Source organism: Argopecten irradians, chromosome 3 (genome assembly GCF_041381155.1).
Source record: "Argopecten irradians isolate NY chromosome 3, Ai_NY, whole genome shotgun sequence".
NCBI classification, from domain to species: Eukaryota; Metazoa; Mollusca; class Bivalvia; order Pectinida; family Pectinidae; genus Argopecten; species Argopecten irradians.
Window position 1 is genome coordinate 12,721,505 of NC_091136.1, and position 13,894 is coordinate 12,735,398.

Genomic DNA, 13,894 nt, shown 5'->3' on the forward strand with positions numbered 1-13,894 from the left:
TGCAGAAATAAAATGAAAATTATATACATGTAACATCGATTTATTTTCAATCAAAATATCTCGTAATCTATGAATGCAGGCTGTCAGTGTCGATATCTATTTAGATTATATTTTATTCATGAAAATTACAAATGAGAACTAGCTACCTTCAGTGAAATATAGGTGGAAAAAATCAGCATCTTGAAATAGCGCCAGAAACCTGCTGAACAATATTTCTCCTGTTTTTCCTTTTTAAAGAAAATATCTAGAAAACTATGCTTATATATTAGGAATATCATAGTTATTCAAATAATGCATATGATTGCATAATATCTCTTTCTGAGTGTTTCTTTCTCTGAACACAGGAAGAGGTTTCTTTTTTTTTCAGTTGTAGGTCTATTGCGTTTTGAGAAAATACACGTACACACGTGTGTATCTAAGAAAGGGGGCGTGTCCCTTTTTGTTGACATGTGGATCTGTCACTTCCCGAAACAGTAAATTAACGTACATAATATAATGTTTTTCGTTAGTAAATGAATTAAGGCTTTTGTATTAAGTTTTGATGATTTATCTGAACTAATAAACTATGTTCAAACCCTGAAACGGAAATATTTTATCATGCCAGAATGTGTTTTGACAGATCTCGTGACGATACTAGGCTAACGTTTAGTACGATACCCCACGAGAACTGGGCGCAGTGAAAAATGGCGATGAACTACGACAACCTGAATGGAGGTGATATGGACACTTCTGACTCAAGGAAACGGCCATTGGACACAGAAGTAGAAAATGGGGTCCCTAAACGATCTAACCAGGGAGGAGGTTAGGGCACATGTTCATTATTCTATTTCTTTCAGTGATTTTTCTGCATCCACTGTGGTTTATTTCCATTCAATATGGCGGCCTGTCAAACTCGAGCCGGGCCAATGTTTAGCAAGGGTAGATTTTTTTTGGAATTTCAATGCCATTGGTATGTTTGGACAGCAATTTGTGATGAACTACTAGTTTGTGCACCTTTTTAATACATAGTTTGAATTTCAGTTGGTTTCTATGGAATTAGTGTATTTGTTTTGCTCGTGAACACATGACGATCCAGAGGAACAGAATTGATTCCGAGTAGAGGCATTGCATGTTGCAACATGTGCCAACTGTAGGTATTATACGTACAATCCGGGCTCCCGGTGAACACACAAATAGGTCTTCAGTTTGACTAGAGACCAGAATAGGTCTAAACAGCTCTGTGAAACAGGCAACCGAACAGCGGGCAGGAACCTACAGAAGGAGAGAACGATCGGAGGACATTTTGATTTTAGCAGACAACATTTCGTCACTTCAGTGAAATGACCTTACTCGACCTGACCGGACCGAGCGGTCTAAATAGGGTTGAAGAACATATGAGTGATTCTCAAGAGTTTATGAATTTTAACGTGTGGAGAGGTATAAATTAACTTAACGATTTTGACTATTTATCATCACTTGCCAACCAATGTTAGATTTCTCGGCATGGCTGTCGGCTATCTGCAGCATACTGAATCAGTTACGGTAGTACACGTGTCAGACAGCTTTCATTTGGGAGAATCTGTCTTATGAAAAGTTTATTACATATATGGTTATTTCTTGAATGTAGGAATCTGATATTTTATTTTCAATATAACATAAACACTTCAACATTAGATAGTGATTTATGCATTTGACTTGGCCTGTTACTGCTAGTGCACATGTGTATATGTGTGTGTGTGTACTTGGATACATGGCCAAGGGTAGAACAGCTGTGCCCATGTTTGGTAGTTGGAGTATGTGTAGAATATTCCTGGAATGTTTGCCATTTATTTACACATTTCTGTTTCTGTTCATAAGTTCAGATTACTTTTGAGTTCTAGACAATTTGCAGAGAATTTAAAGAACTAGATAGGATAAACATCTCAGGTAGAAGTCTGTCTGAAGCTTAGTGCGTGCACACATATGACCTCTATACCAGCAAGCTGGGGCTGATGCACAGCTGATGGTTTCCGTAGGTTAATAACATCACTATAGTCAGTATTATTATATGAGCACGGTTCTGAGGTTTTTGTTACTATTGATGATAATTATATATAAACAGGTATATGTTTGTGGTGGATGTTTCTGTGGGTACAAAGTTACTACAACACACATACTCAGACTTGGATAATATTCTGTGGTGTAAAATAATAACATTCTAATCAATAGCTGAATTTATACTTTATATCACTGACTGATGAATACTGCACTTGTATATTTTTGATACAATTCAGACATAGAATTATTGATGTGATGGAATTGTATATATATATATATATATACATGCTACCATGAGGATGATATGTGTGATATAAGATGTTTGATACAACACTGATGTAGTTGTTATATATATTAAGCATGTGTGTGGCACGACAGTAATATGTATGACACAAGTTACACACATACATTACATTTTAACCTGTAACTGCTACATATACTGCTTACTACTACAGGTTAAACCTAATATTATCCATCAAATATTGCCAACACTACTTGAAACTAAATCCTGATTTCTAACTTACATTAAGTGTAAATTGATCATTTCATATTTGGCAAAAGTGAATATATCATATACTGTAGTGTCCTAAAATACATTGGCATTCACTACATATAACACATCAAATTCAGGCAGATAACTTTCACTTAAGCATTAAACTATCTTTCTATGACATCTATGGTATAGATGCCAGAGCTTTGCAGACAACCTTCATAATGCGCGCTAGTGCATTATGAGATGATTGTCTGCAAAGCTCTTGCGTCTATTTAGACCATAGAAGCCATAGGAAGATAGTTAATGCTTATATTTACATTATCAACTCATTTTGAGGTCTCCGCATCAAGACTGTTTAAGCTAGACCTGGAAAACCGTTAATCAACGTCGATTTAATCCACAAAAATGGAACAGCCATTTTGACGGTGATTAGTTGACCTCACTACGTCAACATTAGTGACATCATAATGGTCACAATTTGGGTGTCAGTTATTACGTCATATACTTTACTTTGCCTTGGTTAGTTTATAAAGTAGAAGTGACTAGTAAATGTAAATATTTCAGTGTAACATGACACGCACATCATCCAACTTATGTGTGTGTACCCTTGATACTCCAGGGTTACTACCACTGTCGTCATATCCACCCCTAGAAATTGTCATAGCAAAACTAAAGGCAGTTCAGGAGAGAAAAAATCTGACCAATCACAGGCCTGCAGAGACTTCATTTAAAAATTACAGATACAGTGAAGTCCAACTTCAAAGCCACACAGTCCACCGCAGTGTACCTTATTCAATTATTTGATGTACATCAAAGGACCAAACTACCTGTCTATCTATTTTTACACGCAAAGCCTTCAGTTTTGCTATGGTATATTTCTGTGGTGAATATAACGACAGTGATAGTAACCCCTGCAATGTTGAGGATGGGTGGGGTACAACTTGCACTCGTTTTATACCTAAAACTATGTGGTAATTACACTTAAGTGTAACATACACAAGTACATGTTAAATAAAGCATAAAAATACACATTTGTATATTAATGTACAGATAATATATTACAAACATATATGCATATGAAAAATGCATGTGTGTGACAGATATTTTGATTTAACATGATGAACACATAACTTATTGGACACATGTGAGTCAACATGCACTCATATGTGAGTCAACATGCACTTCTGTTGTCTTGACACACATCATCAGCATAATATACACATCAGACTTGTGTTTGAAACAACCTACATATGGTATGAAATGCAAAGAACTTTTGTGTGTATGTTATATTCAACATAACTTAAGTGTTATATATCACACATGTGCATGCTTTTACTGTGTGTAGGTTGTTTTGCACATATGTTGTAAGACACATTGCACCATTACACATGTACATGTGATAGAAAATGTGAGATTTAACACAATAAGCATATGCATATATTAAATGTATGTGAGTGTGATACATGTGTTAGCAGCCTATGCCCCTTTATTATATGCAACATGCACATTTGACCAAAGTCACTAAAGTATACATACATGATGCACATAAGACATTAAAGGTATGAGGATGCAGATTTGCTGATGCAGTGAATCCTTGAGTTTGAATCACAAGTAGAGTAGATGCCAGGTACTAACCATCTGTAGGACTGTGGTTTTTCTACAGGTACTCCTGCTTTTCTGTACCTCCTAAACCTGACAACTCCTAAACGAACCTAGCTATTGATAGGACTGACATAAAACAAAAAAATCAATGCAGCATTGTACAGGATTGTAAAGTGGTGCATTGATGCATTGTCTAATCCAGAACGAATATTCATACCCCGTCTTCACATCCAGCAGGTTTTCATTTCCTTTCCATTCTTGATACTGATGCAAACCCCAATGTGATTCACACCAGGCAGTTTATAAGGTCCGTAAATATATATATTTTCAGATAATATCTATGTGTAAATGTATTGTCTTGGCAACAATGATCAATATTTAATTCAGAAGCCTAACAATTCTAAATGTTTCCTCAATTATCAAAAGTTGTAAATTCCAAGATAAACACATATATGTAAATCTGTTCAAATACACATCGAATGTAACGAAGATTAGTTTTAGTGAAGTTATAGAAGCTTAACATTCCCTTACATTGGATCCTTATGACAGGGGATTGCATGTCTCTATTTTCTTTATTTTACCCATCCACTCGGCACCCACCAAACAAAGTTAGGGTGGGCCGGGGGTTTACTGGATTCGGGCTGTCCTTCTGTCTGTCTGTAGACACAACTTTGTCTGGCAAACTCCTCCTAAACGTCTTGCCTATGGTGAAAGTTGCAAAGGTGACACTGGTGTTAGGTTAGTTTTCCTACAACGTAAGTGGCATCAAACTTTAGAGCTTTGCTTATTAGATCTGTTCTTTAGTCAGTCCAAACTTAACCACTCAACTTTACTTGGAATATAGTTAGACTAAAGAGGCCATCAGCAGCACCTCAACACATCCATGTGCTTCAGGATTTATTCCTGCAGGCATTGGGTTTAGGATGCTACACCACACAGACTTTTAAAGGTTTGAGTTTAGTTCAGTTTCTCAAGATCTCCAAACTTGGAAAATAGTCATAGGATATGACTAGCATCTTAACAGATCAATGTCAAGAGGGATTCAAGTTACTGTAAAAGGTTTATGTTTAGATTTGTTTCTCAAAAACTATCTGTTGGACATTCATCAAAAATGAATAGAAGACCTCATCAATGCTTCAGCACAACCATGCCATTCAGGGTTAGACCCGGTGTGTTAATGTAGGATTCAGACTGAAATATTTAACCACGTAGACATTAGCAAAAAAAAAGTTTGCATTTAAATTAAATTTTGATATAGTCTGATGTATACCCAACTTGCAGTATAGTTAATTACTCGACATCATTATTAAGACCAATTTATCCAAATTGTCATGCATCCAGGGTCTTTTGAATTTTCTTGTTTCTGCAGTCAATATCCGAGATCATAGAAATGACGTCACTTCAGTGAATATGACATCACATTTTGTGGGGTTGAATGACAATATAATCACAGATAGGTTTAAGTTTGGGGTCATTTTAGAAAAAGTTTCGTCTGGACAGTTGCATGTTAGATATGTAACTCTTGTTCAAGTTGTGTGTAACCTTGAACTGGTATAACTTAGAGAATCTGTTTTATTGGGTAACCAGAGGGAACTGATAGCTGTGTAGTTAGCAGAAAGCCCCAATTTCTCGAAACAAACTTAAGTTAAAAACTGACTTATGTAAAAAAAAAAAATTCATATAAGTTATATACGGAGAAAATCTTAAGTCTGCACTTTTGTTTCGAGTAATTGGAGCATGGTAGTTTTGTAAGGTACATGTATCTGAAAATTTTACCACTTTGCCTTCCTCTGGCATCCAGTTGACCCTTGACTTTTAGCAGATTCAGAAGTCAAATCACAATTTCTCAGAAATCTGAAGTCAAAACCAATGACAGACACATGCTTCAAACTCCAGAGTCAAATCCGATTTTTGGGAGTCAATAACACTCTCAAGGGTCTTCTGGATGCCCTGCTCCATTTTTGAGTCATTGTGGATTGATGATTCAGATGTACAGACATTCAGCCATGTTACTTGATCCTTCATCTCTTTGCTGCCTTAATGGGCATTGGTTATAGGTACTAACTGTAGGTTGGTGTTTTTGTTCTGGGTACTGCAGCTTTTATTTGTCTAATGATGATACTTTCATTAAATCATTTATAACTTTTGCTTACAGTTAGAGAGTGATTTGGAAGTTTTAGCCACATCAGTTTTTGCTTATGTACAGTTAGAGTGTTTTGGAAGTTTTAGCCACATCAGTTTTTGCTTATATGTACCGTTAGAGCGTGATTTGGAAGTTTTAGCCACATCTTAGCCCACCATCAACAGATGCGTTCAATATGTGAGGTGTCCCCTAGGGTTAACAATTCCCTCTCAGAAAGTACTGAAGGGATCTGTCTCACATTTCATATGTAGGTGCCCTAGGGCCCTTTTGTGCATATTGCATTTTGGGACAATCGGTCAACAAGATGGCCGCCAGGCAGCCATCTTGGATTTTGATACTTAAAGTTTGTTATCGCTATTTCTCAGAAAGTACTGAAGGGATCTGTCTCAAATTTCATATGTAGGTTCCCCTAGGGCCCTAGTTGTGCATAGTGCATTTTGGGACCAATCGGTCGACAAGATGGCTGCCAGGCAGGTTTTGGGACCGATCGGTCAACAAAATGGCCGCCAGGCAGCCATCTTGGATTTTGATAGTTAAAGATTGTTATCGCTATATCTCAGAAAGTACTGAAGGAATCTTTCTCAAATTCCATATGTAGGTTCCCCTAGGGCTTTAGTTATGCATAATGCGTTTTTGGATCGATCGGTCAACAAAATGGCGGTCAGGCAGCCATCCTGGATTTTGATAGTTAAAGATTGTTATCGCTATTTCTCAGAAAGTACTTAAGGGATCTTTCTCAAATTTCATATGTAGTATGTTTGCAAAAGTTTGAAAAACAGAGAAAAGATCCCTCTTTCCAGTGTCAGACATGGATCATTCTTTGGTGGGCGCCAAGATCCCTCTGGGATCTCTTGTTGCTTATATGTACAGTTAGAGCGTGATTTGGAAGTTTTAGCCTTCTCATGATCAGTGTTTAGTATTTTTTGACCGTCAGTTGCTGCAGGGAATATTGATGCACACCTACCTTACACGATTGGAAAATCTAATCTCTTTGAAGAATATGTTTTACTGTTAGCTCTGTACTGGTATTTATTGGCTTGTATAGGTGTTTTTTGTCCTTTGACAATTTGTATCAGCAACTGTACGTGTATATATATATACTGCATACATGAAAATGGCCATATTGTATTGTTTGAGCTTGCATGCTTGAGCTTGCATGCTGTGCAATCCCTTGTCAGAATTCCGTCATTAATCAGCAAATTTATTATATATATAATTATAACACTGCTTTTGGAAAATAATCTTCTGTTGTCCATGGCAACAGTTTGTTGGCTTGAGTGTGTGCCATCTCATCCCAGGTGTTATACAAGAAATATTCTACATTATTACTCAAAGCCTCAAACTAAGCATTCATTCCAGAAATTTCTCTTTTGATGCAAAGCTTCTGATAGTTTTGATATGTATACCAGTACTGTTTGTTTTACACAGTTTTACTATAGGTACATGGAAGAATATCTTATGGATAAGTATTCATCCTGTTTGTTTTTTGTTAAATTGACTTTAACATTAAATGCTACAAAGCAGGTTAAGCAAGATATATAATTAAGCTTAATTCTTGTATAGCCCTCACGTTATAATTGTTATTGCATCGTATCGTGTCCCTACTTTAGAGGTGAGAGCGTTCATATTTTGCCACTCTTTCAGTGATAGTTGGATGGTACCTAGGACCTAGGTGCGTTGGTGGGGGGTAGAAGGTCGATGGGAGTGGGGATGTGGGGGGGGTGGGGTTATTAAGTCTAAAAGTGATGGTACTTTGTGTTACAGACGTTTTTTAATGTTTATACATGAGTTTTGATGACAAACCAGTAACAGCCCCTGATGTGTTGTTTGCTATAGCTGTAGGGATATTGAGGTGACATAGCTACTGGGATGTGGTTGACAATTGAGATACACAAAATGGAGGGCTGATCAAAGTTCCACATAGACATGCCTTACCTGTAGGGTCAAGTGAGGTCATACAATACATAGCCTTAATGACATCGTCAACGAGTAGACACCCAGTCCCTTGGGCGCATCTATATATATATATAAAGTTTCGACCTTCACCAAGGTCCTCTTTATGCAACAAAGTTTTTAATATACAGATTTTATAACTTTTGTTCTACGCTACAGTATAATAATACTGTCGTTAAGTGTTTCAAGCTGAACTATGCATCATTAATTTGTTTGGATGTTTTACTTGTATAAAATTGTATTGTGATAAACGACCATCATTACACTATCTTGTGGCCACATTATATATATAGGGGAAATGATACCAAGTGCATTGCCAAAAGTGAAGAAATATAGACTTTAATCTAGACACGAAAAATACTTAGCTTTCAGAACCTGGTGTCCCGCTCCATTAAACTACCAAAGTATAATGTACAAAAAGTACATAGAAATGAAATTCTTGAAACTGAAACAATGTCCCTTTACATTCAACAGAACATTTCAGCCATTACTTTCTGAGTAAGAGCTGTGTAGAACAATGGTGGTCTCTAGAAAGTACAATATTGTATGTGTTCACAGAAGCGTACGTGTTAAAGGTGTATAACATGCACACATATAGCACCTGTATACTAGAATGTACATTTATCACCCTCCACACTGACATGGCAACCCTCGCTGGCCTGGACAACTGCAAGTATATGTCACAGAACTAGTGATGGAACATGCGACCTGGCTCACACAAATTTACTTTTATTAGGATTGTTTCATTAAATTTATACAAAAACAAAAAATAACTATAAATGATCTCATTCACTCAAAGTTGCTTTCAAACGGCTTTATGTGTTTTGTTGATTCCAATGCTTATACTAATAAAGGTCCCGCTGACCTCTAGTAAACAAAATTTGAAATTTATTTACAAATTGGTGGCAGCGATAAGCCAGCATGTGGATTTGTGTTTTCAAAGCAATACTTCAATAGATGTTTGTAAATACTGTGACAAGTTTTCAATTAATAGACATTAAAAAAAAAACCTTGTGAAATTAATTATCATGCAAATTACCGACTTATAGACTACAGATATGAACATCATTTATTTACAATATATTCCAATGTCACCCTTTAGATTAAAGACTAAAGAGCTCTTTCATAAGTTTATCTGAAAGTATTTTGTCCCTAGATCTGTCTGACTGTCATCGTTTTTTTGTACAAATCTATTTTTCATCTATTAACCCAATCTGATTAAAATTATATCTGTTCATGGTTTGTTTCATTTTGTTACTACCATTGTCTGAACATCTGAAAGTATTTTGGGGTCACTTTCAGGTGACCGTTTGATTAGCCGTTGGATTGAATACTGCTATATATGTAATGATAAGATCTGAGAATAAACGATCGAACCTGCCTAATGACAATGATTTGCATACGACATCCAACTTTTCAGAAACAATCTCTTTGACATAATAGATAATGTACTAAACCATTATTGTTGAGGTACTATTCCTTTACCTGAGGTCAAAAAATGGACAACAAGGAACCGCAAAGAAACTTGGGAGAGATTTTACAACAATATGGCAACGTTCAGTGATGGTTCAGATGTTTTGTCGTTCATACCATGGAAATCACACAAACTAAATAATCTTTGTTTCTTGTGGCAGAACTTTGCATGTAAACGCAATGTATGCCATTTTGTTAAGAACTCACTGAAGTCGAGTTCAAAACAGTGCTTCTGATTGCACTGAACATGATACTTATCACAGTACAAGTTCAGTATAGTGCTTAGTAAACGAAGGCATGAACAGATGAATTTAATCAGATTGCTATTTACCCATAAGCCAATAATAGGTTTATATCGCGATGGTTGTGGTACGCTTGTCAGGAGATTCTTCTATCCGATATATCATTGCCTTTAATATTATGTGGAGCATTGTAATGGCAACACAAATATCAAAGTATTCTTTTTAAATGAACATTGATGTTCGTTTATTAAATTCAGAGTTAAATTTGCCATACCTGGTATAATGGCAAATAGCTTTCATCAAGTTTGATGGCAGTTCTGCAGGGTTTTAATCCAAAATGGCTGACAATTCTTGTAAATTTTGTTCCACTTTTCGTTCTCATATATAGAATAAGGCTGATATGATCACATCTATTATTGAGATACTTAATTATGAGTTGATCCATTTGTAACAGTGCAGATAGAATTGGATTATGATTAGGGGAGGGGTACATTTTATTTTACATGGATTCTGAAAATCTGACAAAGGATGATAGAGAATGTGTATAAAACATTAATTGACATTCAGAAGATTTAACAAATGAGAGATTGTTTTCTGTAGGAAAAGATGCACATCGCAGTGTTGATGGAATTCTTATAAGGCCAAAAAATATGTCTGTTTAGGGTTACCTGACCGACCCTTATTTTTTTTTTTTTCCACTTTTCTACCAAAAAAAATAAAAAGTTGGGATTTTGATCTCAGACTCCGGTTCAAGCCATCATTTTAGAGTGAAAGACACTAAAAAAAAATTTTTTTTAAATCCCCCCGACCGACCGACCCCGACCGACAAATTTTTTTTTTTGGCTTAACTTACCTTTATGTCTATAATAAAGTTTTACAATCATGACCCTGATCATGATGATGAAGAAAAAAGGTTATTATTAAACTGGTGTAAAACAAGTTTCTAGTTGAATATTTATATAAATGTGGTGCATCTCTACATGTGGCTAGGTTATAGGGACTGTCTATCAAGTGTTGGCATTGTTCTGAATATTCACTTGAGGACAATTCCTATAGTTGATCAGTCTCTGGTTCAATATTTGTCTCACTGAAGGATATTTGTGCTCCAGATTTAACACTCTGGATAATAATCTATAGGTATTCCAATATTCTGTTGTTGTACAGTATCTATAAACTTTATCATGCTCAGGTAACATATATACTGTATTTGATGGAATAAGTGCCCAGGTTTCTTAAAATATTGTGATGGGGAACTTATAGGATCAATTTTGATATTTCACAAAAGCCATAATCAATTTGCAAAAGAACTCAAATGAAGACATTACTGTAAAAGCTTATTTACCTGAAAATTGGGCACGTTCAGCTTATACTCCAGGAAATATGATGTACGGTTTCCATATTGAGGAGGGTTACTTATAGTGATGGGGGTGCTTACTGGGTGAAATATCATGCATTTTATACATTTTCCTTAACAACCTGTCCAGTCGCTTGACCTTCCACTCTATCATATCATGAATTGATCTTGATTATAATATATAGGTTTGTTGGTTTGCTGAGAAACCGAGCTAGGTCATATTGGTTATTAAAAATCAGGTGATCAACAATCCTAGAAATTGAATTTATTTATCTTTGTTTTTCTCCCACATTTGGAATCTTGACTAACTTTACGATCTCTGGAAGAGAATTAAAGGTGTAGAATCTAGAAAAAGCATAGCATACATTATTTTATTGGTAGACAACATTTAATAAATAACATATGTGACTTGTAACTGTGGATATATACTGATTTGATTGTTCATTTTCTTTCAATGTTTGTTATTTTATTCAATCTGTTATTGTCAGTCATTACAAAGCATTACAATATTTTTTCCTGTGAAATGATTTTTATTAACTCAAGTTTTTATCATTATTATTCTGTTTGTCATTTATCAAACTAGTACTGCCACGACAAATGTAGAAATGTCATTAAATGAGGCCAAATAAACAAAAATGTCAACGCTATATAACAGTGCTATATAAATAATTTCTGATGAGCACAACATTGCTTATACAAAGGTTTATATTCCCAGTTATGTTGGAAACATGAATTTAGCCACGATCATGATCAGTTGTGATAAATTTGATTGATTTATGACCAGTGGAATCTGTTAGCCATCTTAAAGATATGAAAACCGGTAAGATTTCATTATTAAGTTGATGTGCATTTATAACAGATTGAAACTTTATTGAAAAGTGGGAATTTTGAAGTGAAATGATATACTTTGTCGTGGCCTTACGATTCCTCATTGATCCTCATGGTGATTTGTCCTTGCTTTCCTACATCATCGCCACATCATTATCCTTCTTTTGTAGGAACACCCGACCAGCTCCAGCATATGATGACGGACGACTCGAATGGCGACACCACTCTCGGTATTTATTTCATCTTCTTTTCTCATCAATATATATACATTATGTTTGTGATTTTCCTATTTTCTGAAAAATCAAAGTAGAATTTCGTACAGCTCTTTATCATTTACGATATACCCTTTGTTTTGGAAAACAGTCAAACATATTTTAATAAAGAATCTAACATATTTTAATCCGAATTTAGCTACATTTGTAAACGTTAGAGGAAAAAACTAGGTCAATCTTACCTTAAAACCCAGCTAGTAAAGTTTCCTTTGTTGTATATGACCATTATATTACATAATGGACACCTAGGAGTCCATTATGTAACTCACTGTCCATTATTATAGGGCCCCTGTCCATTATTCTCCAAAATAATGGACAGTCTATTTTGAACAAAGGAAAAAAAAACGCTGCTGTATGGAAAACTAAACATGTTTATTTGACTATCCAAAATTTTACATTTAAGTTCACTCCTCCATCGAAATTATTACTTCCCCTTCCTAGCTGTTACTGTTCTGAAAATTAAAAAAAAACATAATTAGATTCTTGCATTATTATTTGTTACATCTTTTTAAAACTTGTAATTGACGAGGAATAGGAACTCTAGATTCTTGACTGAGGTGGGATAATATGCAGTCTTTTAGATCAGATATCTCACAACCCTTATAACATATAATCTGATGATTATGGTTAAACATAATATACTTAAGAGCGAAACCTGTCTAATCTGACACCTGCTTTCCCTATCCTATCTGTAACTGTTCCGTATTCAACAATACTGAATAGCAACAATAGTATACAACAGTATCTGACTTTCCTACACCCTGAATAATCTGACCAAACACCCACGTGGTGTCGGATTAGACAGGTTTCATTGTATTCCAGTGCAATGCTATCATAGCAATCAGATATGGGTTTTTTTTTATCATATCTATAACATGCGTATGGTAGATTTTTTTTAGGAAAAACAGTTATGTTTAAATTGTAGCGAAAACTCACCTTGCTTGTATGTATTTGATGTAAAGTTAGACAATGCACCTGTCCTTGTGCGAATAAATAGGTCACTTCAAACAGGCAAACAATCTGAATCACAGCTGCGTACATCCCTACATGTAAATGATGGCCGAGTAAGGAAAATATCACTATCCGACATGTTCAAAAACACTGTTGTACCTCCAAAGGTGTAAAACTAAATGACTGTGCATGCATCTCAACATTGTTGGTCCATTATTTGTCACAGGTGAGTGAACACCTGTGCAATTCCTGAAATGGGATGTCCCATTTCTCAAACAGGGTACGCAAGGCAGTGAGTAGTGGTATGATGGGTTTTAAGTAGGATAAATTCCTCAAACTGTCCATTATTAGAGAGAATGGATTGTACCTCGCCCTGCGGGCTCGGTACTATCCATTCTCTCTAATAATGGACAGGTTTTCGGAAATTATCCATTACATATTTGACCCAGTAAACGCTCGTGACCCTATAAGTGCCCGTCCCCTTTAAAGGCCTTGTTTAAATTGGCCAGGCACAAGACCAAAACTATCAAAACTTTATAGGTTTGAAATCATTTAGTCTTATGAAGC

General features: G+C 35.5%; 1 protein-coding gene and 1 long non-coding RNA gene across 6 annotated transcripts in view; one reads left to right on the plus strand and one right to left on the minus strand.

Moving 5' to 3' along the window:
- The first annotated feature begins 654 nt into the window (after nucleotides 1–654).
- LOC138317575 (RNA-binding protein Nova-1-like) overlaps nucleotides 655–13,894 on the plus strand; it is a 46,825-nt gene continuing 33,585 nt past the window's right edge. For 2 of the 5 annotated variants that reach the window (XM_069259342.1, XM_069259343.1), the window contains exons 1-2: nucleotides 655–801; nucleotides 12,275–12,334. In XM_069259342.1, the coding sequence (XP_069115443.1) occupies nucleotides 684–801; nucleotides 12,275–12,334 (178 nt within the window). In that variant the 5' untranslated portion in view covers nucleotides 655–683. Of the gene's footprint in view, nucleotides 802–946; nucleotides 1,417–12,274; nucleotides 12,335–13,894 lie in introns of those variants that run through there. The other 3 variants (XM_069259344.1, XM_069259346.1, XM_069259345.1) reach the window with 3 other exon arrangements.
- Nucleotides 12,730–13,528, minus strand: LOC138317574 (uncharacterized). The gene is made up of 2 exons (XR_011207775.1): nucleotides 13,313–13,528; nucleotides 12,730–12,828 (listed from the first exon to the last, which is right to left on the minus strand). It is a non-coding gene; the product is annotated as an uncharacterized lncRNA (long non-coding RNA).